General features: G+C 41.4%; 1 protein-coding gene across 1 annotated transcript in view; it reads right to left on the bottom strand.

Moving 5' to 3' along the window:
- igsf21a (immunoglobin superfamily, member 21a) overlaps positions 1–27,183 on the bottom strand; it is a gene marked incomplete at both ends in the record, with an annotated part of 161,976 nt that overhangs the window by 27,800 nt on the left and 106,993 nt on the right. Inside the window, one exon of the mRNA XM_083892836.1 lies at positions 1,505–1,620. Within this exon, the coding sequence (XP_083748962.1) occupies positions 1,505–1,620 (116 nt within the window). The remainder of the gene's footprint in view (positions 1–1,504; positions 1,621–27,183) is intronic.

Genomic DNA, 27,183 nt, shown 5'->3' with positions numbered 1-27,183 from the left:
AATGTACATGTGAATCATAATAGGACTATACTCACAAATAAAATATAAATTTAATATTTATTTTGCACCTCATGTTACCATCAAAGAAATGATTTAGGGTGAAGAGTCAGATTATTGCTTGCAGACATACTAGTCAGTATTATTTCTGTGTCTGTGGTTTGATGTTTCCTCCAGAAGTCAGATTACTCTTTTTATATTGTTAGTTATATAATATAGTCATGAACCAACTCTAAACTTAACCTAACCACAATCCAGATCTTGGCCCTACTCTTAACCAGTCTCTTGGAAATTAGGTTCTGTGTCATTAAGATCAGGTCTTGGTCCCTGTGAGGACTACTGGTCCTGACAAGGTCGGTGTTTATGCCAGACAAACCCCCCCAACAGGTACACACACACACACACACACACACGTGACCACACACACACACAGAGGTGAAAACAGAAAGCAATACCAGCCGCACTGTCACAGCTGGTATTCATCAGCAATGTGACTTGGCCAGTGAAACAGAGACAGTCTGGGCTTACTGACCAGCTGAAACCTCTCAGATCTCTTTTCCTCCATTAAGCCTTGGGAAAATACTCTGGCAACACTTTAATGGCTTATGGTTCCCTGTGAGATCACAGCAGGGGGGAACCTCACTCCTCACACCATCAACCAGGTAGTACCTGGGCGGACGGAAATCATATTCACCCTTGTATTCACCTCTCACTAGGCTCATAATTGCATGAGATAAGCATGCTCGGGGGCCGGAGTCCATTACCAAACACCCATGGACAATGATTAATGACCCAGTGGGAACAAACAGCAAGTGGTTTCTCTCAAACAGCGTTCATAAGCTAATATGCCACCAAACACAGGAGCAAAAGCTGCACATCTCTGCAAAACCTTGCCTTTACTCGAAAGAAGTTGAAAAACAAAGTGTGAGTCCTTGTATGCACTTAATTGCGCCACATAATCGGCTTGTGCATGTATGAGGATGTTCGGTGACAATTCTGCGCGCAATCATTACTATCATGTCACCATGATTAGATTAATTGCCCTGAATGTGGCCATCAATAACCCTAATGCGTCTGTTTCCTAAATCTGATCTACCTTTTTTAATGACTACATGGCATTACTGAATTAGTGCTGCTAATCAATCACAAGTCAACCTATAATGAAGGTAACAGCCTGGCGCCCTGGTGACAGCTTCTTTAAATGAATGCTGCAGGAATACACTATGTGCCTGTTTGTGTGTGGCATGTTAAGAGCGGAATTTGAATTAATTCCCAGTTAACGGTCAAGGATTGTGCTGTTGTCTCACAACTTTTACAGGCTCTTTGAAGAGGGCGTTACAGGAACAGTAAAATATGTATATCTTCATCTGGTCTATGCACTGATATCTAAAAGAAAAACCCCTTGAATAAATCATACTATCAGCACGTACTGCCATTTATTTTCCCCTGTACAGAGCAGGGATTTATAAACTGTAAAGACAGCAGCATGGTGTTTGCATCTACTTACCGATGGAGCAGGTTTCCCTCCCTTTGCAGTGCAGAGAAGAGTAAAATTCTGGGCTTGGTATCGACTGAATGGTGCTGGAGTATTCTCTGCCACCACCGATATGTTGTTTGGAGGTGCTGTGATAGAGAGGACAAAAGCTTTGTTAATTGCTTCACTCAAATGAGTGTGGGGTGGTCGGGTAACGTTTGAATAAAACAGCTTGACAAAATTCAGCAGCCTGTAAATGGAGTTGTCTTTTTTTTACTTTTTTTGCAAAAAGTGCATTCAAAGAATTACATAGTGGAAGCAAGGCTCGTGGCAACGGTGTTACACTGCAATCAGTTTTACCAAATAGACAACAACGAGTTGTCTATTTCAGCTTTAAAAGACAATCACATGCTCATCACATGGTTGGGGAATTGGCTGTGCCAGCAGAGCAAGAGCCCAATGTGTACCCAAAAGTGTCAAAAAAAAGCAATTAAAACAAATCCTAAGAACTGCTTTATCCCATATAGCACATCCTTGCCACTTTATTGAGGCAAGAACCTGCTGAGTGACTTATAAGTGGATGTTGGGACAGCATGCTCAAACTCCCCAGGGCTCTTGGTGAAGGTAGAAAATCTCATACATATAAGATCACTAACCCACTGTCTGAGTCTCTTGGGATCTCACCAAATATGTCATGGTAATGTAAACAAAAGCATGCAACCAAGACTCCACAGCATTATAGAAAGGCACTGTGGGTAGGAGGAGGTAATAAATGTAAATCTCAAAATCCCTCAGAAAATCAGCTGCTTGACATGCAATACCCTGGTCCTTGAGTGGAGACATAAATAGAAATGATTCAAAGACCATTTTGTGGCTGCAAACTGACACTATTTTAACTGATGACGCTGCAGCAGATTCAGAACCACATGGGCCAGTTCAAGGTTTAATTATCAATGGCACTTTCCGGGTTATCAATGACCGCTGTCAGTGCTATTGACCAACAGGGTGTCGATGGAAATTGGGCTACCGTTGGCCAAAGACAGGAGTGGGGGAAGGCTTGTAAGGAGGCAGTGGGACAGGGGACTATGGGACAGGGACTATGACTGGTATGGGGAGAGCGCTTGCTGATATAATAGAGAGGAGATAGGGACATATACTGTGTGTGCAAGAGACCAGGTGGAAGGGAAGCAAGGCCGGGAGCATCAGAGCTGGATTCAAACTCTTCTACCATGGTTGAGAGAAAGCAAACTTTTGAAGGAAAGAGTTTGTAAAAAGTTCTGACAGAGAAGTATGGAGAAGGCCAGAAGGAGTTCCACTGTGTCTTTGTGGAGCTAGCGAAAGCCAACAGTGTTATTATATGAGGTAAGCCAGGAGTGGCAGAGAATTAGATGGTGCAGGACATGTATGGGGACACTGATACAGTGGTCGAGGTGTGCAGTTGGAGTGACATATGGGTTCAAGGTGAAGGTGGGATTACATCATGGATGTAGGCTCTGAGCCCCTTCTTGTTTGCAATGGTGATGGACAGGTTGACAGATGAGGTCAGGGAGGAGTCTCCGTGGTCTATATTGTTTGCCGATGATATTGTAATCTATGGTGACAGTAGGGGCCAGGTGGAAGAGAGCCTGGAGAGGTGGAGATGTGCACTCGAGAGACAAGGAATCAAGGTGAGTAGGAGCAGAATACCTGTGTGTGAATGAAGATGCAAGGGGAAGAGAAAGTGGATGAGTTCAAATACCTGGGGTCAATCGTCCAAAGCAATGGACAGTGCACAAGAGAGCTGGAGAGAGGATTGCAGGCAGGGTGGAGTGGGTGGAGACGAGTGTCAGAGGTGATGTGTGACAGAAGGATAGCAGCATAAGTCAAAGAGAAAGGTCTACAAGATGGTAGTGAGACCCGCTATGATGTATGGCTTGGAAAAAAAGAGGCACTGTCTAAAAGACAGGTGGTCGAGCTGAAGATGCTGAGGAGTTAGGATTGTTGGGGGTGACCATGGTGGACAGATGCATATTTAAGGGACAGGTCAGGTTAAACAGTTTGGGAATAAAATGAGAGAGGTTGCAATGGTTTGGTCACATGCAGAGGAGGGATAGTGGTTATATTGGAGCTGCCAGGCAGAAGGAAAAGAAGAAGACCACGGAGAGGGTTCATGGATCTTGTGAAGGAGGACATGAGGGATAGGGCAAGACGGAGGCAGATAATACATGGTGGACGACACCTAAAGGGAGAAGCTGAAAGAGGAAGAAGTTGATATTCTTGTTCCATGAGCCAACAAGTAAATTAAAAAACTGAAGTTAAATGAACAGACACAAAATAAAAAATTGCAGGTAATTGCCATACACACACCAAATGAATATGTCTTGCAATATAATAACAACAAATCATCTCAATGAATATAACAGCTCTCTTATGCCACATTAAGTGTGGCTAAATTGCTGGATGTAAACACTCGGATACCGTGAATGTGTGGAATGATTCAATTCTATATCCCATATAAGCCTCTTTATCATCTGTTAGTGCTCACTCGTGACTCATGTGTAATAAAAACAACGACACTATATCATTTGCTTAAAGAAAATATACCTTTCAACTGTATTTACAATTATACATGCATGGACCATGTCTTCTCTTTATAAGGGATTTCATGCACCGTCCCACAAATGCACGGAATAGCCATTTGCCATTTTATCTCCCTTCCGGGTGTGGCAGTGGAATATTTTAATAATACTTCTTCTTCTACTTCAGCTCTAATCAGACTGAGAAGCATACAATTATAGTCTCTGAATCCATGACCAAAGAGAAAATACAAACACAAAAACAAATGAGAGAGGCCACGCAGGGTGCAGTGGCTTTTATGTATAAATCCATCAAGCGTTTTAAACAGACATGTCACAGCAATTAATTGATTAAAAGCAGGGGGAGGGGGGGGGCTGCTGGCCTGGGTGCCTCTGTGTTTCCACACCTCTTAATTGCTTATTGATGGGATTCATATGGTTGTAAATTAACCTTATAGTACTCCATTAGCCTACTGACAAGACTGTCTCAACCGGGCATATGATAAGCCATCAGAGGTGTCTGTTCACTATTCATGCACCAAGTAATGAACACAGAAGCAGCGTTAAGTGGTGAAGGGTTTTGTTTTTTAGCACAGTTAAGTTATTGCGTTAAGCAGACCAAATCATGAAAATGTTAGAATTACAACTCACATCAGGGAGAAAATATCGATTGCTGTATTCCATATCACAAAAATGATACCGTCTATATTTTTATAGCACTTTTCCAGTCTGGATGAGCACTCAAAGTACTATTACAATTTTGTCGTTAATCCATTCACACACAGATGCATACAGCATATGTACATGTAGAGAGGAGGCAAAAAATCTAACCTCCAACCTTCCATTGACAACCCCTCTCTGCCCTGCTGGAGCCCAATAAATACAAGATTTCCCCGACACCCCCGTCAATTCTATCCTCTGCAAAGTGTGGGAAGGTGAACGCTATTTATGTTGTTTTTTGAACAGATTCAAAAAAAAAAAAAGCACACACATTTATTTAAGTTAACCTCATGAAATCCAGTCTCATCATATTAACAAATAATAAACACATCACTTTCAAATTGCACGTTTCTGCTTGATAATTATTGATAATCCTCGGATGAGTACTTCTCTATAGCAGTGATAAAAAAGAAAAGAAAAAAAGAGCCATTTTGCTTTTGTTTCACTAACAAAGCCTTGTGAAGGCCGAGAGAAATAATTCCTCACTCTAGTCAAGTAAGCACAGGATAGCTGTGATAGGATAGGACAGCTGCATATTGATCTGGATGCTCCCTTTCTTTTCTGCCATCTGTGTGTGTATGTGTGCACTTGTATTAGTTACCTTTTTAGGTCCTTTTCTGGCATTAACATTTACCTCATCAGGACCAAAACCTGGTCCTAAGGAGGCGGAACCTATTTTCGAATTTTTGAATTGCAGTAAAAGGTAAGGCATTAACTGGTTATGGTTAAGGTAAGGGGATATCTCTTTGTTTGAATGGGAATCAATACAGTGTCCTATGAAGAATAGCTGCACAAACCTGTGTGTGTGTGTGTGTCCCATGAGGGTTATAATCAGGCTGAGGCAGGGTGGCGGTCACGTAATGGGAGTCAAAACCAAAACCAAGCCCTACCTTTGCGAAGCACGCTACTTGCAAACACAACGATCCACTGTAGGATTAAGATGCTTGTCTGTGATGATAGAGTTTAATCCTTTCATACCTCGTTTAATTGCAGCTCTCTCTTTGCCCACTTGTTGAAGGCTGAGCTAAATTTGTTCTCTTGTTTTTTTTTCCCCCGCTGCAGTTCTTTTGTTTTAGGCTGGAGGTTGGGTGTGCGTTAATTGGCGTCGTCTGCCTCTCAGTGCATACATTCACCGGGTCGTACATAGCAATCACTCAAAAAAGCAGAATATGAATCATTAAACTGCTCCTTGACAAAATGGTGATGCTGCTATTATGCTCATACAAAGCAAGGGGGAGAGATACTTAAGAGTGAAAATGTCACTAAAAACTTTTCGAAACCGTCTTCTTCATGCAGTCAATTTGCACGACATATAGTCAATATCTCCCGTCCTCTTCCTGAGCTATGGTGTTGAGTAATGGTCAGAAAAGTGCTATGGCAGGACATAATAATCTCAGGTAGATGGAGATTGACCGTTTGGATGGGGAATGCCGTCGATTCATCATTTTATTCAATTAGACATTTTCTTTTAAGCTGCATCATTATTAGCCTATGAATTCCTGAGCAAATGACCTTGACCTCTGTCCTCCAAACTCTGACGGGTTCATCTGTGAGTGCAGTTGGTGCGAAAATGAGAGCTCAATGGTACAATGAAAAAAATTCCCATTGTTCAGAGCGCACTCTCTCACAGCTGCGTTTAAAAGCTGCATTTACTTTCCTTTGTCCAACGTAGTACTGCTGTGCCAGCTACATCAATAATGATCCCTCTCCCACCATCTCTCATTTACCACCTCCTTCTTGTTCCATACCCTCCAGCACTCTTTCCAAAGAGGAAGAAGAAAAAAAAGAGAAAAAATATATTGCAAATGCGACTGGTGCATGTGCACAACAGAAGCATGGTTGATACTCCCAAGAGACTGCACTCCCTGGCCTCATAATTAAGGAATTTAGAGCTCTGGAGACAGCTGGACTCACAAGAAACACCACCAACTTCCCCTCGTGCTAAGTACCCTGGCCTTGAGTCCACGTCTCTGAGGGGTTTTATTTATACTGGAAGAATGCTGTGTTTGTGAAGGACATGATTTGTCTGAATAATAAAGCATGAACATCACAAGAAATGAACGATCACTACGTTTTGTGTGGCCCTCCTGACGGACTACAGACCTGCGCGAGTATGGTTGTGAAACATTCTGCTTCTTTCATACAGGCACTGAGACGCCATAGATTCTCCCCAGATTGTGTGGGAACACAAATGTCTGCAGAAGTTGTGCCACAGATTGTCAATATAGACTCCTGTCAGCTCCCTAGTATAATCTCCACTAAATCATTGAGTGAGTTGACATGAGAACACACAATCTAACACAAAGTAACACAAGAAACTCCAGACAATCTACAGCATGTGAAGGGCCCAGTGTCTTCCAACCTGCACGCTCAAGTCAATTTATACTCCTGCGTAAAGTGCTCTGCCTCGACGCAGAGCCTGTCGTGGAGCCTCTGCGTCGTCTCCGACTGCACGAAACTTTTTTTAAGTGTCCGTCACTCCGTCAAGGGACAACGGAGACGGCAAGAGCTGCGATTGGTCCTCAGGACAGGCCGAGCGAAGCTTCTCTGTGCCGGCTCACAGTGCACACCGAGCGTCCACAGCGGCAGAGCTGATCACCGCCGACAACGTCGCTGCCAAACTATAAATACATCATATCTTAACACACACAGCACATGTTTAGACTCTAAATGGCCAATTTCTCCCCTCATATTATCTTAAAACTGCGTTCCGTGACACAGAAAAGTGAGAAACAGCCACTGTTTCAACAACAACAGTCTTTCTCTCGCTTTCTCTCTCGGACGCCATTGCTCACTGTAGCCAAAAGCACAACAAACTTGCGCAGCGACCCCTACTGATCGGGCGGGAAATTGCAGTGCGTATTCGTCCACGACACAGAAGTATGAAGGCTCGAGGGGTCTCCGTGGTTACGCAGTCGGATAACGCATCACGGAGTCGGAGATACAATGTGGCCTTAACTGAGATCCTCACTGAGATCCACCAGAGATGTTTTTGCTGGTGTGGATTCCTCTCACCCAGACAATCTCCTACTGTGTTTGTCATAATGCGACTGGCAAACTTCACGGACATTAACTAAATGTCCGGAAACAGCTTTAGTTTCCAAGGTACTGCGTTATATCTTATAAGCCGTTGCTGATTCAGTATCAAAGGAGCTGATTCTTCTGCATGTGAAATCTGGCATATTTAAACATTAGCTAATCTTTGTCCCCCTATTTAAAATCAATTTCAAAAGCAATCACACAAGAACATTAATGCACCCATTTAGCCAACTTTTTCTATTTCAGGCAGCTTATAACTGGCTGCCAGTGCTGTTGTTTTCTTTGTTTACTGCATATTAGCTTTCATGCATGACTAGTGTTTGAGTTACCAACTTTTTTTTTTTTTTTTTACGTGGATGCATGCTATTTAGTCATGAAAGAACATTGCTTCTGAATTCCTTACTGCGGTGGTTTGCTTTTAATTAAACCTCCAGACATTCACTCCCACTCATTGTCGACACCCCCTGGACAGGTCGCCCGTCGCAGGGCAAACACTCAGAGACGACCAACAGCCATTCACGGTCACATTCACACCCACGGCCAATTTATAGTGTCCAATCAACCTCTGCATGTTTTCGGACTGTGGCCGGAATCCAGAGCACCCACAGAACCCCTCGGTCAAACTGGGATTCAAACTGATCACCTTCTTGCTGTGGGGGAACAGTGCTAGCCGTTACTCCACAGCATTCCCCTTCCAGACATTAATTTCTCTCCAAATGTGTGGTGATAGTCCAAATTAAATATGCACAATTTGATTCGACTTCCCTAAAGCAATTTCAGTGGAGGCAGCAAAAGCCCCTCGTTTTGAGGTGTCATCAATATGCAAACCAATTTTGTATCTGGTTTTGGACAGGCTCTGAGAGTTGGAAATTATAGCACAGTCAGTCGGAGATTCAAGTCGAAATAAATCCTTCATGTTAATGCGAGAATATCAGTGTCTCTGAAACAGATATGCAACAAAAAAGAAAGACGAGTCGATGAAAAACACAAGTTTTGGGGGGTAATTATGCAAGCTCCTGTCCTATCCTGAAGGTACATCCATTATACACACTATTTTGGAAGACCTTGAAATGCTGCATTCCCTCTTTGATGGTCAGAATCATGTGACTTCATTAGTTTTTAAAAACACCCATATTCACTTTCTGATTGGATCACAACTCTGCTTTCAATGCATTCAACAAGGACAATGGATTTCAGCCGTGCATGAAACCTTCATTTTTGTAACAGTTCGATAAACCAAAAAAAAAAAACATAAAAAAAAAAAAGGAAAAACAATCCCTTGCCATTTGCTAGGGGGGGGGGGGGCAAATAGAAAGCCCATGGAAAAAAGCATTGACAAAATGCCTTAACACCTCTAAGTCTGCTCCTTTTAAAAGCTTGCATTTCCCAGCGCACAGTGAACCATGAGATAAAAGACACTGAAATGCTTTGTGTGGGTTGTTGCTGCAATGTCAGTCCATACAGCTCATATAACCAAAGCCAACAAGCCACTACCTGGGGAGTAGAGAGAGACTCCGGTGGCTGTCAGGAAAAGAAAGAGGATGACACAGTCAAACAAAAGCTTGTGTCACAGTGAACAAGTTCCCCAGCTCCTACGCCAATTAATCATACCAGCCACTGTTGAAAAATTAAGTGAGAACTTATACCGCATATACCTGTGTGCTTGAAAAGTGTCTGTGCATTTAGAAGTGTGACGTTTGCTCGATTAATGTCGAGGGAAACGTATGTTTTCATTTATTTATCATTAAAATGGTCTAGTTACTGGCCTGCTCTTAAGTGGACATAATATTGTGGCAAACCCTGAAAAATATGCACCACCCATAAAAAAAAAAGAAAAAAAAAAAAAAAATTGTAAACATCACTGTTCAGAAGCCACACAGTCCACTGAGGATAGAGGAAAATCACACACACAAAAATCTTTCACTTGTGGACAATGTGGGAGGTCAGGCACATGGCATGGCAGTATATGGTTTTCCCATGCCTCTCCCCAGGCGGCCACACTCTGAGGGTAAACCAAGCTTCTACTGAGAGCTTTGTACCTATAATGAGGACAAGGGGGACAGCATAGAGAATTTTGCCTGCACTGTTTGAAGCCAGGAAAAGAAAAAAGAAGCTAAAATAGCAGACAGTGGCAAATGGAACTTACCCTGTACCCATTCCAAGCATCATTTATATTGTGACAGGCACCCTCATCCCCAAAGTCCTTTTTCCTTACAGGGCAGAGGTTGGGGGTGCTATAATTTGTCCCTTTTACTTTTAGTCCCCTCTAGCCTCACCCTTCTTCACCTTCTGGCAGTTTGGTGAATCACAGGACACTGACATGAACCTTTAAGATCCCCCGTGCTTTGAGTATTGCGGATACATTTCCTTGATCGCGTTGCTACGAGGCCTGAAACTCTTTTTTTTTCTCTCGTTTTATGACGCCCAATTTACAGACCAAAGGGGTAAAATGAGCCTGTAGAGTTATACGAGGCCAAAGAGAGTCACTTGGTGTGGAGAAGTATCCATCATTCAATATCGCCCCTTATGAACAATCCCCAAAGTAGTCTTTGTGAAAATCTACATCGCATGCCTGCAGCCAGGCTGTTACGATTTCCACAAATGTCAATATTGTATACACAGCGTTAAGGGACACAGAGGGGAATTCATATTTCAAGCTGACACGCAAAGGTTGTTGACGGGCCGGTTATGAGCAAGACAAATGGGTGGCCGTGCATCAAAGGTTTCCTCAAGACACGACAGAATGACTTGCTGTTACGGGGACACACGCATGCACATTAAAACCTTCCTTTTGAATAAGGCTTATAGTTAGGAGTTGCTCAGGGAAATGTGAACATCCCTTAGGGGCCTTCCACACCAGAGCAGTTTGGTCCGCTTTAAATGGACCAGAGTTGGTTTCCTCTGATAGTCTGCTTCATTTGAGCAGGTGTGAAAGCCAGATGTGGATCTCGGTTCGCTTGCAAGTGCACCCTGGTGCGGTTCGCTTACACTGGGAACGGCAAACGGACTATCCAGCAAACCAAAGACAGGAAGTGAGGATAGCTCACTGCCTCGCCTGCTGCTCATTCTGGGCAGCTTCTTGTGAGAAACCAATTAGGTTTGAACACCAAAAGAAAAAAAACAGAAACCCCAAGACTGCATAAATTTGGCGTTGCTCCATTGTTTGTTGAAGGAGGATAGATGTCCGTTTTCTCATGCTTTCTCTCCTCCTGGTCAATGCTCTTTCCAAGCTATATATGGCCCCAAATGAGCAGCTGTTGTAACTGAGCGACGTTGTCCGGGCGGTTTGATCCGCTTACACAAAAGTGCAGTGTGAGAGTGGACCAAACCAAATGAAGTGTGTGTAATGTTTTTGGCATTCCCCGTCCGTTCCAGTCCCCCGGACAATCCTGGAGGGAATGGGCCATAAGTTATGCTGCTGTCGACCTAGACTGCCGGGGGAACTCCTGTGGTGCACTCCCACTCACTCGTTCACACTCAGGGTGTGAATATGACTTTATAGTTTGTGCCTTCTTTCCCTGTGTTCCCTCTCTCTCTATCCTCATCTCGCAGGTTACCCCTGGGCTGCAGGATCCAAAGCTAGCTGCGAGACTATTATTATTAGTAGTAGTCAAGTGTATTGTCATCATTATTATTATGCTATGACTAAAATTGATATCAGTATAATATGATAATCTATGCTCCTGCTTGTAAAAAACGCAGTACTATAAAAATATCACAAATGATTCAGAACAGTCCTGGATAAACCTGAAACTTAATGCAGCTGATAAACAAAGGGAGTTTTCTCTCTTTACTGACGCCTAGTGCTTGGTTATTATGTGAAATGTTGGGTTACCTCTTCTCTCTCTAGAATATTTTAAGGTTTCTGCCTAACTCTGTAAAGTGCCTTGACATGACCTATGTTGTGAGTTGGCGCTATACAAATAACATTTGATGGTTATGAAGAGCACCTACGGATAATATTCTCTGAAAATTAAATTAGATCATTCCTGTTTTAGTCCTGAATATGACTGAATGATCTTATAGGGATAATTAATGAATGGACTGCTTCAAATAATGATAATTATGAGTGAATACGGCCACACAGTTGGTGTAGTGGTTAGCACTCTTGCCTCTCCATGTGTGCGTGGGTTTTTCCCCGGTTTCTCCGGTTTCCTCCCACAGTCCAAAAACATGCAATATGGGAATTAGGTCAATTGGACACTCTAAATTGACCATAGATTGGGTGGTTGTTTGTCTCCATGTGTCCCTGTGATGGACTGTTGACCTGTCCAGGGTGTACCCCGCCTATCGCCCTATGTCAGCTGAGATTGGCACAGCACCCCCTGCAACCCTCATGTGGAGGATAAAGTGGTAGAAGATGGATGGATGATGGAGGACTTTGTTGGGACAAACTCTCCTTACTCTTGTTATGGTAAAACATATTGTAACTTATAAATCAACAGTTTATTGCCAAGTAAATACAATTATTTTTTCTTTTGCACGAGTTCCAGATAATAGCTTTGGAGGGATGAAGAACCATTCTGCTCAGTTCGTATTCATTTGGCAGACCCAGTGCTTGGTGCACCTGCTTCATTAATGTGGTACATCTATCAATATTTACTGGGCACAGCAAATATTATGACTGACATTCCCACTCCTCTAGAAACGGCAAAAATCCACAAACCCAACGCTGATTTAATTTCTCAAAGGACTGAGCCAAGCCTGTTGATCCAAGCACTTCCCTCTGCTTTGTCTTGTCATATAACGGTTTTGTTTATCTTATCTTTTTTGTTTATTTGTCTGCTTTTGAGGCGATTACATGAAGCACTAAGATGATTTGAATGGGAGGCTCAAGATAAATACACCTTATTTACACAAGGTTTGATAAAAACAAGAAATGAATAATCAGTTTGCAGAACGGGCTGAAAGCTTCTCTCTCCTTTGAAAAGGATAAAAAAAAAATAATAAAACATTTTTTTTGTATTCCTTTCATGTTTGACAATCTCTACCTGCCTTCACAAAACTTCACAACTGAAACGTTGGCTTTTTAAAAATTAGTAAAAGAATGAATAAATGAACGAGTTATGCTGTAACCTTCTCTGCTTTTGCTCCTTGTGACACAAATGTAAATCCATCATTAGCATGGAAATAACATCTGATTACTTCATTTGGACATATTACATCTCCAGATCCAAAATATTCATAAATGCATTGGGGCTGATTTTGGCCCCGGCAAATACTAGATTTACGTACGGGTCGAAAAACATTTTTCATTTCGAAAAATAAATTGAACTCCCATGATGCAGCAGAGTCTTTTTAATCTGGAAATGATGACTTAAACCCAAGTGATCCTGGCCTCCCACTGTGCCATGAAGAAACCTTGTTTTCTGCGCCGTACTTTTAAACTTTTGATCATTAATTCAATGCATTAAAAAAAAAAGCTTCTAAAAATGTTGAACAAAGTGCCAGTGCTGGGTATATTCAACAGTGTATATATATTTTTGGCATCTCTCACTTTGCATATAAATAATCCCTGTCCTATTCCTATTCTTCTATTTTAAATGTATAACGTGGCAGTTCAGAGAACATGGAAGTCTACTAATTCTGTCTCATTACCACAGCCAAAAATCCAATTTTCTGATCAACTTATTTCAAACTTATAGCGTTGTCTCCATTGAATATGAAACGTTCACTTCAAGATATCTTTTTTTCACAAATTCCTCAATTGTCAGACCAATTAGAAACTTCATTGATATTTGAAAGGCGATGAGTCACTGACTTGACGATCGCTGTAGCACTTAAAAACGCATAAGATAATCAAAAGCTTCATTGCGAGTTGATGCATGCATTGCTTTGTGTCTGCGTGATTTATCCACAGTGATTATACAATTCTTGAGCATATCCCAATTCCAAACAGAGGTAAAATGAGGGCAAAAATAAAAGGACGATAAAGCCATGTTGTTTCATTCATGTGCCCCAGTTCTTGTTAAAGGCAGGTTAAGCAATTGTGCTTTGTGCGACACATGCTCCCCAATGTTTAGACAATGAAAGAGCACTGCAGTGTAACACATGGAAACATGGAGGCAGAAAAAGACCCAGGACTGACCTCGTGGCTGGGGTATAATGCAGTTTTTTCATGTTAACAGCACATGCAGAGAACCACTTCAACACAGCAACCGTCTGCCTGGTTTCCCCTACAGTTTTGCTCATGCACATCAGCAATTTCCTGTATAGTACACCATGATGACCAGATAGCTCAGTCTCATCCTTGAGTTCAGTCTATAGTTTTGTCTTCACACATGAATGTATTTTATAAATAAATACGGACATGTACGTGGATACACACAGTTACTGTAAGATGCAAGTATTCAGTAGTCAATCAGTGTTGCCAGATCAGATTGACAGTTTCCAGCCCAATCACATCTTAGAACCCCCCCCCCCCCCCCCCAATCCAAATAAAAACTAAAAAAGCACTCGGAGAGCAGAGACTTCCGCCAAGGCAGCTCAGCCCCCCACCTCCCGGATCATTCCCAAAATTGAATCACTTTTTCCTGGTCCCATTGTGGACATTTCCTGAAAATTTCATCCAAATCTGCATGTAACTTCTCGAGTTATGTTGACAGACAGATAGACAAACAAGCAAACAAACTCCGGCGAAAACATAACCTTCTTGGCGGAGGTAACCAGCCCAAACCCCAAAGTTGCCAGACACCTGCGTAAATCCGTAAAATCACATGCAATAGAAAAAAAAAAACACGTATCTTCGAGCTTCGTATCTGCATCAAATAACTACACATATGATAGATAAATATGTTTTTTTTAAAATTGCAACCAACAAGAGCTCAGTAAATCAACCATGGGCAACACAAATTGCAAAATTAACCTCTGGCATCCTAGCACCCGTCCCAGATTAGTAATAATGCCAGCTGCACGTAAAAAAGATGCACTTTTAAGCCGAGTAGGCCTACTAAATTTCAATATTTACATTACAAATTACCTGTATGAGGACTACAAATACTCGCCAAATGTGGACAAAAGCAGCCCAAATTTTACTCAGCCGCACAACATATTTTTTTCATGCCTGAAGTAAACAAAAGTAGACCAATTGTGACGAAAAACTGTCAAAATCTGGCAACACTGTAGTCAATGTAAACTGAAACACCGCGTTTAATTATGCTGTTGTAGTTGTTACCATAGACACGGCTTAAGGCCACAGTATACTTCTCCGACTGCGTAATGCGTTATCCAACTGCATAAACACGGATGAGCCTTCATAGTTCTCAGTCGTGGTTCCGGATACGCACTGCAATTTTCCACCCGCTCAGTAGGGGTCGCTACGCAAGGTTATTGTGCTTCTTGCTACAGTGTGCAATATCGTCCTAGAGAGGAAGACTGTTGTTGTTTTTGCAGCAGCTGAATAACATTGAAACAGTCGCTGTTTCTCGCCTAAAAAAAAATATTTTCTGTGTCCCGGAACGACGTTTTGAGATCATTTGAGGCAAGAAATGAGCCATTTAGAGTCTAAACATGTGGTTTGTGTATTAAGATACGACGTATTTATAGTTTGGCAGCGACGTTGTCGGCGGTGATCAGCTCCGTCTCTGTGGACCCTCAGTGCGCACAGTGACCGGCACAGAGCAGCGTTATCTCGGCCCGTCCTGAGGACCAAATGTCCCCTTGCCGTCTCCGTTGTCCCTTGACGGAGTGACGGTCAAAAAATATTTTGTGCATCCGGAGACGACTGAGAGACTCTCCGACAGCCTCTCCTGTGGTGTAGAGGGGTCTTCGTAACCTACGTAGGGCACATTACGCAGATGTATATATTGGGCTATTAGTTGTTACTATCTTGTCACATTCACGGTTAATCTGATCAAATATTGTTCTGTCAGTTTTGTTCTGACAGTTACCACAGGGTTAAAAAGTTAAGGTGACAAGTGAACCAACACAAATACGTCAGTGAAAGTTGAACACATTTATTTTGCTTTTATTTCCAAACTTGTATCGCAAAAAATACCATTCTGTGTTTTGTGGGAGATTTACAAATTAAACTTACTTAACTTCACTCAATGGGAGTAAGTGTGTGCATGTACTTTATTTTACTACACTACATACTCATCTTAGGAGGGGGGGGATAAGGTGCACATTGGAACTGCGTTAACAAACTGCTTGTTTCTTCATATCAGTGGAGCAGAAACACTCGGGCGGAGACAGACGCCCGTGTCTCGACAGAAATAGCTTAGCCATTACTGTAAGTCAGGTTGTGAGCGTGTTTCTATTATCTAAAGTCATGCAGTCACAATAGGACAGAACAAGTAAGGATATGCTCTCAGCCAGCAAGAGTCCTTATTATATGGAACAAGAAATCATTTATAGGACACTTGCTGTTGCTGTCTTCAGGGCCAATCTGACATACACATTGACTTTGGCATACATAAAGTTTCAGATATATCTGCATCTATTTTATTATTGCATAATTTGATTTAGGTAGAGTGGAGCATCACCTTAGTGGCAAGCCTCTGGCACCACATAAAATGTTGTACAGCCTGCACTTCAAGCGGATATTTACTTTACATAAGGAGGATGAAGGTGTATCAATACAATGCAACGTAAATCGTCCCTCCCCTGGAAATGGTAAGTGTGATATACATTTTTAATGTATCATCATTTCACCACTACTCACATAATGCGATTACGAGAGAACCCTCGAGCATGCATTATTCAAGAAATTTCCTCGGCTGATTTCGTGTCATCTTTGGCAGTAAAAGCGACTGCAGTCGAAGAAGAATCTACTGCCTGGTTTTGTCTGTTTGGTTTGAAACACAATCCGGCGTCCCACAAGATTTTTATTTCAGTCTCCATCCCAAATCTGCTTTTGGCCCGTGGCCACTTCAACAATTTACTCTGTAACAGATTTATTCAAGATCAGAACAGAGATTGAGGCTACCTCAAGATCTTAAATCTCTCCTAATTCCTTGGCCAAAAGCAACGCACATCCATCAGTCTGTAAATCCATGTTGGCAACAATGTTCAGAATATGCAGAACATCCATTGTAAAATAATACAGACGCTGTTTATTATTAAGACAAAACTCCAAGCCAGCACAGGCTCCACGCATCCCCCCCCCCACATATCTACAGATTTCATCATTTTATGAAAGCCTGACTCCACCAGTCAACGTTAAAGTGTGGACTGAATGCCTTAAGAGTCCATTAAATTTACTGAGTGGCATTCAACTGCTATTCAATAAATATGGATCTGGAGACAAAAGCATGTTTTAAAATGCACACTCATTTATTAGGTCAAAAAAGACTGAGCCGAGTAACTGCCACTGTTGTGAGTCACAATGCAGAGAAGCTGCTTTTGGGGGGAATTGTATTGATTGATTTATAAATCTTGTACAGCTTGCCAAAACTATGTGTGAGACTAGGTCTTTATCCACAAAAAAAGTCAAAGGCTTTCGATTACAAACACTGCATACCAACCATATTCCAAAGCATCTTTCCAGATTGGTTTCCCTCAGGCAGCATTTTGCAGAGTTAATTTGAGTCACGCCTGAAAATAAAGTTGTTGACATGCTTAAAACTAGCTTATGGTAGATATTTATAATCACATCATATTGTATGTGTAGATGAACAATAAAATAAAAGTATATTGCAAAGGAAGGAGCTCTTTCGTCTTTCAATCCTATTCTATGCACTTTTTTGACAACCTTGACACTTTTGTCTAATAATGACTATGGATTTTGTACCCTGACCATTTCACCCCCATATGCCACCAAGATTGAGTTACTATATTTTGCCTGATATTGCAACCCTGTATAAAGTGGATAAAAAGGAGATCTAATTATTATGCTAATTTCCCACGATCACAATGCTTAAAAGAAACCCCATATCGTATAATATTATCCAGTGCAGTAATTTCTTTCTTTTGTTCAATCGCTCATTTCAAGAAATGATCCTTTCTGAGGTTTGAAAAACTCATATTGGAACAAGATTTTAGATATTTATCCTGGCCCTCATGCAAGCAACACCTGGCCACTGAAGCCTATGCCAATGCCACATATTGAGCCACCAGGGTTTTGAAATTAACATTCACCAAGGAGCCAAGTATGAGCTTAAACCTGGCAGACGTTGTGTCATAACTGGCCACTGTGGCAGGTGAGCATTTTTGATCTTGGCTGGGAACATAAAGCTTGTCCAGTACTGAGTCTTTGGCTAATGTAGTCACTTGCTTGCTTCCTATATTACAGAGTATACATCTACAGTAACAGTGTAGATTTCCTGATATTAAACTCTTTCTCCTGGTGCTGTGCTTATGTAGATTTGACTTTGCTAGCCTGAGTGCATTTGTACTAATTTCTTATATTTCATATCTATGAGCGCATTGACACGGCAAATGCCTGTAAAGAGGGAAGATGAGATGTTTGGCGTTGTGACAACTTCATGTCAGGGACATTTATCTTAATATTTATACCCTATTTCTCCAAGTTAACCTCATTCCCTGGTGTCCTAATGAACATGTCTGTGACATGCTTTGGTCAAAATACCATAAGGATGAAGCACCACAGCAGTTCAATCACCCTGACAAAACAGCCCTGTTCTGAACGCTCGGTTTTCTCTTTAGGTCCGCCTTTAAAAAAAGTAATACGAAACATAAGGGACAGGAAATGACATCAGCCAGAGAGGCTACTGGGAGCTAACAGCAGTTAGCATTTGGAAAAGTGATCATTTGTAGGCTGTAGCAGGCACATTGCCGTCATATATAACATGTATCCACTGAACAGATAAATCCTCTGAGGCTGGAAGTTTGTGTAGAACTCTGTGCTGCACTGTGGAGCCAAGAATAACATTTTTTGAGTGAATCATCTTTTTTCCCACATCGCCGACTGATAGGACCTAATAGAAGGATTTAAATGATAAAAACAAAAATGAAAAAGTTGATTTTGCATAATATGTCCCCTTTCAAATGAACGATCAGGTTAGGATGAAAAAAACAGAATGACTTTTCAGACACATTTATAAGATTAAACCAAAATTAAACCAAAATCAACCTTTCTTGAAAATGCTGCAGCAATGGGTGAACAATGGACTGGGTCCTATTAACTACTACTATTCTAGTCTATGCCATTGATGTGGAAAAATTGTACTGAAAACACAATAGTCCCATATATTTATAGCTTGTCACGTGATGCAACAAACTCAATTTCAGTTGTACAAATCTGGGTAAGATGTATGATAGCTCTGGTGTCAAGGTGAAAGCGTTGCATAATAAAACAGTGCCGTATTTGCATATTTTTCTATTCCGTCGTGGGATTTCTCGGCGGGATTATGATCAACATAATGTCTCACACAGGAGACAGGAGAAGACTGTGTGGAATCCTCTAGTGAGCCAAATCTTTGAGGAAGGGATCCCGGTGGTACGACGACTGTCACTAAACTAAGAAGTTAAAGAACATAGAGAAAAATAAAACAGAAACAATTAATGGTTAATCCCCCTAAAATAAAACTGAATGATCAACTGAGCATCTGAGTTCTGTTTATACCTGAACTTATAAGTTTGTTTCAAGAATAAATTAAGGCACAGATTTGCAAAAGCACCAGCATAGTTTATAGTTTCTAATGTGATGCATCCATTTCGGGCTATTTCTAACATTATTCTTCAGCGTGAAAATGTCAAAGCAACTTTGTTGTAGTCATACCTTCCTTTAATTTGATGGATTCCGGACTGAATAAGACTTTTAATATAATATACATTTTCCATTTCAATTTCCCCCTGCAGCTTCTCCTCTTCTTGTTTCCTATTCAAGTTTGGGGAAACGGGCACACTGAGATGAAATCCATTTGATCCATGCCCACAGGCTGCTTTCAGGGCCTCCTAAACCTGTATTTCTTCTTTCCCCATAAATTTAACGCCTGTCTCACAGTCCTTTGTGCTGCAGTAAAGATGAGTGTCAAATCTCAAAGAGCTAAGACCACAGTGAAAAAGTGCTTATATCTCCCCTGGAAATATAAGTCCCTTTCCAAACTTCTTAAACTAAATGACATTCACAAACCTCTTCGGTGTGGCAGATGTTTATAACTAATGTAAAAACAAACAAGCAGAAATAACAATTTATCTACTTTAAGTTTTCTCCCAACTATACTATAATGGAATCTTTTGAAAGTCAGTCCAAAATTCAACGGCCGTGGTATAGTTCCAAGTAAAGGGAAATTCACTGACTTTTACATCAACTTATAATCAACTGTCAATGGGTTTTTTGTGGAAAAGAAATGGGAAAACTCATCTGCACTGGGGTTTTTTTTTTTTTCAGGGTGAATGGGCGCTTGACATTTTATTATATTTCTGCTGGTGAGCTATGCATCAAAACGTCTCGAGGCAGCTGGCATTATAATAAGATATTTTTTTGTCAGGGAGCACAGACAATGGGCCCAAATATTTAAAGGAAATCAGTCACAAATTAAAGGTTATGAGAGGAAAGCAAACAGGCTACGCATCTCCCTCATCATCACATTGATCCAAACTAAAAATAAATCAAATCACTCCACAGGGATGCAATGGTATGAAAGATATTTCCATATCCTGTCTGACACTTTTCACCTGACCTTTTCAAAGTTGATTTTTTTTTCTTCCTCATTCGAGAAATGACATGATTAAAATAATATCACACATCATGAGTCTCTCATTATTAAGGAAAAGACAATATTGTCTCTTAAGTTTTCTCAAACTTCTTCCAACATACCTGTGACGCCGGAGACTATTTTACCTGGATCTCCTCGTCGGGGAAGGAGACTTATCAAGCAAGGTGAAACTGAGCTAAAAGGCTGAGCGAGAAAGTGTTTTTTTCTCATCTTTTGCTACAATCGGCAGTTTGTCTCTGGGGATGCGTGGCTGTTTCTCTTCTGTCGCTTCCTCAGTCAACTACACTCACAAGGAGGGACCTTGGTGGAGAGCAGAGCACAGCAAGTGATGAAGACCTTAGTGAGGGGGAGAGGGGGTGATGAGAAAGAGAGAGGCTGTGCCACAAGGAATAAAACCGACACTTCACAGCGCACGGAGAACCACGCTGAGACATCAGGGAAGGCACTGTGTTCAGTATCAGGCATGCACATCTCAGGATAAAAGAACGCTACCCAAGGAAAACGATAAAGGGCTAAATCATGAAAGACATCACAAGGTTACTCTGATGTGGTTTTAAGATTCTTAGATGTATTTGAAGATGTGTACTTTTGTCTTTAGTGTCGAAAAGAAAAAAAAAAATGCTGATTTGCTGAAAGTTTCATCTCGTCAAACACACTGTCTCTCTGTCAACTGACAACTCCACAACTTTGAGCTCAGCACAACCTTGACTTGACCAGTATTCCAGTATTTGATCGGATTCGTTGACTTCAATAGATTTCTTATCCTTCGCCACTCGCAGCAGTGTGCGTTTACAGTGAAACAGCACGCGGCACAGAGAGATCTTTGCATAGTGCCCTCAATTACTGATGCCCTGCCATGACTGGGAATATGCACCGGGGGGAGGGGCACTCCTGAATGATTAATGCATGACAGGCAGGGGATGCTGCATTTTATGGAGTTTGATAAACATGGCTCCATGCTGCGCGGAGCAAAAAAAACAGTATTTGCTTATTGCAGCAGCCTAGTGCACAGAGCACGTCGCTAATTTGTGCTCTTTAACAATAGTGCCATATGGTGATGGAAGCAGCAGGGTGTACTCAGGACATGCCTACATCGGAGTTGAGGCGCTAAACTTTTAATGCGCCTGCAGAGTCTCCTGCCATAAAGTGGGTGCAGTGATGAGAAGACGACCGGATAATGCACAGTACTTAAGACATCGCTTTGGCAAAACTAAAATAAAAGCCGACAACAAAGGCATGGCTGCAGAAAATAGGACACTTCACCTACATCTTTCTCAAGCACTTACTGAACACAACACAATGCTACTGTCTGAGGTGAGAGTTCATGGCTATTTCATGCCATAACATTCAATGCTTATGTTAGCCTCTCTATACAATGCCTTTGCTAATTAATCAGTGTACAGAAATAGCACGCACACAGTGAATCAAGGTCTTTTTTTTGATAAACAATAGCTGTCGCAATAGTCAAGGCCGCATCCTCCAAGTGTGCATTCGTCGTCGTGGGCTGTCCCGATTGTCACGCGAATCATCGGCTCCTTCTCACGCGACCGTCAACATTGGCCCCCTTTTGAAGGATGCATTTGTGTATCCTTCACGGATGAGGCTATCCCAGAAATATTTGTGGGCAAGTGGCAGAACTTTTACTAAAAACACGAGAATGGAGTCTGGATAATTGTAAACCAAACACAAATGCAAAAAAAAAAAAGAATAAATAAATAAAATACACTACAAATTAATAACATTACAAAATAAGATATGGTTATGATATAGATTTAAATTTGAAGATTTTTATTATTTAATATTGACAAGGACTTACTAAGTCGTTTCAGCTCTTTTTGGAATAAAAAGAAGAATTAAGGAACATTTGACCTGTTTGTTCTACAGAAAAAAAAAAATCTAATAGTGGTTTAAACAGTGTTTTATTTTTGTACAAACTGTTGTTTAAATCATAAATCTCCTATTCCAGGTTACGAACATTTAAGGGAAATTATTGTACTTGTCCATATTTGTCTCTCAGTCTGAGAGACATCACACACTAGCATCATCTCTATTTCCTCCAGTAATGCAAAAAATATCAATAAATCAATAAATACACAAAACTAATACAACTGGTACAACACAAAAACTGACTGAAAAATGACTAACTAAAAAAAAATACTACTATTAGTATTTTGAAAATACATACTTAAATACATCTTACTTTTAGGATGTTTTCGTTAATTAAGTGTTAAACTCACAGTTGGGTTTCAAGGGGCAGGAAGAACTGTGATTCACGACTTTGAACTGTGGAGGGCGACCTTTCATCTCTCGCTCTACAGCCTGCTGGATTCTATTAGGAGAAGAAGAGGAAGAAGAAGAGGAAGAAGAAGAGGAAGAAGAAGAGGACCCCACGGCCCGTGTGGGCTAGACGCTCTCATTTCTCACAGCGTGTGACTTCCGTCTGCCTTGTCGGCTGCACACTTGCACACTCGCACACTTGCAGCCTCGACTACTGAGACACGGCTAATATCTCAAGCCAAAATATTGTCCCCTGGAGTCTTTTAGTGAGCAGATGATATGATGCAAAGATTAGATGCTTGTTTTTTTTGTTTGCCGCGTCTCTGTAGGTCTGAAAACAGAAGCTTACTCGCGAGGCTAAAACCTCGGCTCACATTGACTACCGCACTGATGTGTGTCGGGAGAACGTCAACCAAATGAGGCACTGAATGAGCTGGAAGGGAAAACGGCTCGTCGTTAATGCAGCATCAAATGAGATACAATACGGCCGCAAATATGATTTTGAGTGTATGCCGAAAAATCCAATTCGAGCTAATTGGTAGCAAGGCGGCTATAGCAGACTCCACTGTTTGTGCAGACAAAGGTTTAAAATGTTGTCGCGAGAATAATGACAAATCCAAACAAACTATATCAACCTGTTGAAATGCTGATATTGACAGAATGAGAGGAGTCATTACTCAGTATTCAGCACTGGAAGCACTATGTATTCATGGGCAGGAACACCCACAACTTGGCCTTCATTTTGATTTCAATTACACCTGCTAAGTTTTGAGTGCATCTTGCGCAGTGATAAAGCGATCACAATGACAGGCCTGTCAAAGTACTCTGCGATAACACACTTTAACACACAGAGAGACACACAAGGCGAATGCAACAACAGCTTGCTTGTAGAGAGGCTGGTGAAAATAAGACAGAAGAAGCATAAACCAAACGATGCACGGACCAGCAGTTCAATGTTGAGTAGAGAAATCCTTGAGGAAGCTATCGGGTTGTTTATTTTTGCCTCAATTATCACCGCCGGGCTTAGCTCAAACACAGACATTTAATAATTAATTTGCTCTTTGAATTAATTTCACCCACACCCCCCAATTGGTTTCAAAGGCAACATGTTGCTGCACCTCTCATTCAGCAAAACTGAATAATGGCAATGAGAAAATGTTCTTATAAAATTAGGGAGCCATGTTCTGTTTATCAAAATCACTGGGCAAGATGCAAAATATCGTAACTTCATAATGTCAGCATGTCTTCAGACATTAATGCAAATCGACCAATTTTGCATAAACAAGTATTTTAACCAAACATTTGACAGGAATAATAAATACATGTAATTTGTTTTCATAAAAAACTAAAAAAGAAAGTTAGTAAGAAATCTTCAGTGATGTAATGATTTAAATATGAGAAGAGCTGCCTCGGCACATCAATCAAATTTGTGTTATGACACTTCAGATTGTGGCACGAAGAAGAAACTCATTTAGAGAAGTCTCTGAAGGTTGTAGGGATTGCAGAGAGGAAAAAAAAAATCACCATGCAAATAATTAAATGTGCTTCTGTTATGTGTTTCAGGCTTTATCATACAGTCAACAAATCAACAGGCAATAGCTCAAAGAAGATAGATACCAGCACCAGTACAACAATAATATAATATAATATAATGCATATTTGTTACTGGGAAAAGATTTAATGCTTAAAAAAAATAAAAAAGTGGACAAAATCAAGCTTAAGAAAACCTGAGTGACACGGTGAAGGTTCCATCGTGCTGCTTTGCTTCCTCTGTACGAAAAGAATTGAACTTGTTAAGGAATGATGAAATCAAAGGGAAAAAACGGAATGTCGGAGTACGAGGTTTGAGGTGTTTATCAAGACAACTCACAGCACACGTTCAGCAGAACCAGAGGCAAGCACTGGTCCTTACCTTGAATCTACCAAAGCTACAATACCTCAAACAGACTTAAAAGATACTGTCATCAAAGACGAGCAGAAACAATCCAACAAGAGTAAGACAACAAAGAAAACAACATAATATAAAAGGTTTCGCTGCTGCCAAAGGTTTTGCAAATGAGTGATGGGTTTTGTTTGCTCAAAACTTGTTTGTTTACTCAGTGGCCTTGGACATTTTTTGGTCAAAATATTCTGGCAATGCAAAAAATGTGTGTAATTGTTTTGTTTATACCTAGTGCCAAATTGTACCAAAAAATGTGGGTTATTGCAGTTGCTGATTCCCCAGCTTGTAATAAAATAAAGCAAGAGATTCTTGTCAACTATTGCATTAAAACATGTTCACTCTCATATCACTAGTGTTTGATCCTGATCGTGGCGGAGCACTGGTGTGATCAGCAGGAAGGTGACGCAGAGGATAAATGAGAGAGTGATGGAGAATCATATCAAGCACTCTCGAACAAACCCTTCAGTGGCCCCGATGCATGCTAAAGGACTAGACTAGAAAATACTTCACGAGTGATGAGTCTGACAAAATTGGCATTTTCGCTGAGAGCTGACAATTAAGCCACTGTTGTTGGAGTCACTCTAGGTGTGGATTCATTCTGGCCAAGATGTTCTCTTCGCTTCACAAACAAGTCCACGACAGAGAGGAGAACAGCCGATGCCGAGCAAACCCCCACGCCTCAAAGACTCTTCACACACAAGCATGCAGATGTCACACACGCCGTCTAAACTCTTCCTGCGAGTACACTGACACTGCTGTGTCTGCAGGCATTTGTGTCTTTAGGCCTGGCTAGTACGCCATTAATCCAACTCATTTATAAACGAGCGACTAAATATACACAGCGCTTAATTAAAGTTTGGCATCCATTATTGAAGCGAATCCTAGTTTTATGGGATGAGAAGGTAATTAGTCCCACTACACCTATGCACTCATCTCCTTTTCCAAGGGTTATAAATACCAGCCCTGCTGCCTTGTGAAGGGTATCCTTTAAATCATAATCCTCTCACTTTACAAAAGGTTAGACGAAGGGATTTTTGAAATGCATGACAAGATATCTAAACACACAAGCCATGAAAATGGTCACGTAGTCATCGAAAGCCCCTTTTCCACCTGTGGTCCCAGCTCAACTTGCCTTGCCTCAGCACGATTTAGGTTGGTTTTCCACTACAAAAATAGTACCTGGGCGGAGTCACACACAAACGAGTGACTAGTGTCTTGTAAAGTAGTGAATCATTACAATCAGTTAATTAAAAATATTTGTTCAGTACTTCCTCCATGACCTGACTCCGGGTTAGGGTTAGGGTGTGACACTAGGGTTAGGGTTTGTTTTACAGTGGCAGGGTTTGTGATGTGGATCACTGGTCGCGATCAGCAGTGCTGTCGCTAAATACACCAGATCCCTTTGTTAAATACTGAGATTTTAGACAGCTATTCAGCTTCTACCACTCGATCCTCCACAGGAGGGGGCGGTGCTGTGCCAATCTCAGCTGACATAGGGCGAAAGGCGGGGTACACTCTGGACAGTTTGCCAGTCCATCGCAGGGCCACATATAAACTCTTAGAAATGAAAGTGCTAAGTAGAACCATAAAAGGTTTTTTCGGCTTGTCCTCATAGGAGAACCCTTTTTGGCTCCAGGTAGAACCTTTTTGAAAAGGTTCCACCCGGAACCCTTTTGGAGGGTTCCACCAAGAACCCTTTTAAAACCCTTTATTCAGGAAAGTGGTGTTAAAGGGTTCTCTGGATCAAAATGGTTCTTACTGAAACCATTAGTGTTACCAAGAACCCTTGAAAAACCCTTTCTTCTGGAAAGGGTTTTTCAGAAGCAAATGGTTCCAGGTAGAACCTCAGCCCTTGTAGAAGGACCCTTTTGGAACCCTTATTTCTAAGAGTGTAGAACCAAACAACCATTCACTCACACTCTCGCGCCTACTGTCAATTTAGAGTGACCAATTTACCTAATCCCCTTATTGCCTGTTATTAGTCTGTGGGAGGAAGCCGGAAAACCCGGAGAAAACCCAGGTCTTCTTGCTGCAAAGGCAAGAGCGCTGACCACTACACCAACCATGTGGCCCTGATTTTAGACATTTCCCTGGTAATTGTTGGAGATTAACCCATGTTTTTAGGATCGTCTTTTAACTGATCTACAGTTCGGCATTGTTCGCTTTGATTGTGCACTGGCCGGCTGTTCGATGACGTCACGCATAGTACCTACTCATCTCGCTTGGAACTTTGTCAGAGCAGGTACTAAAAAAAAAGTACCACATACTAGGGAATATCCCTAGTGGAAACACAAAATAACTGTGCCGTGCTGAAGCAAGTCGCACTAGTGGAAACACGCCATAATAAACAGACAACACAACTACATTAATATCTTTTTCATATGGGGTGTTTATATGAACAATATCACCTGCCAAATTGTCCCCATTAGAGTGGACAGAACATGAGTAGGCTATAGGCTTCTTTTTCTGTTTCGTGGAATGCCTGAGTCCAAAAAACAGGCTTATTCCTAGACTGTCCCTGATGTGTTGGACTGGCTATCAGGTAAAATCAGAGACATA

The sequence above is a fragment of the Microchirus variegatus genome (genome assembly GCF_963457635.1).
Source record: "Microchirus variegatus genome assembly, chromosome: 7".
Lineage (NCBI taxonomy): Eukaryota > Metazoa > Chordata > Actinopteri > Pleuronectiformes > Soleidae > Microchirus > Microchirus variegatus.
The sequence above is the reverse complement of the archived record's forward strand: the minus strand, read 5'-3'. Positions and strand labels throughout refer to the sequence as shown.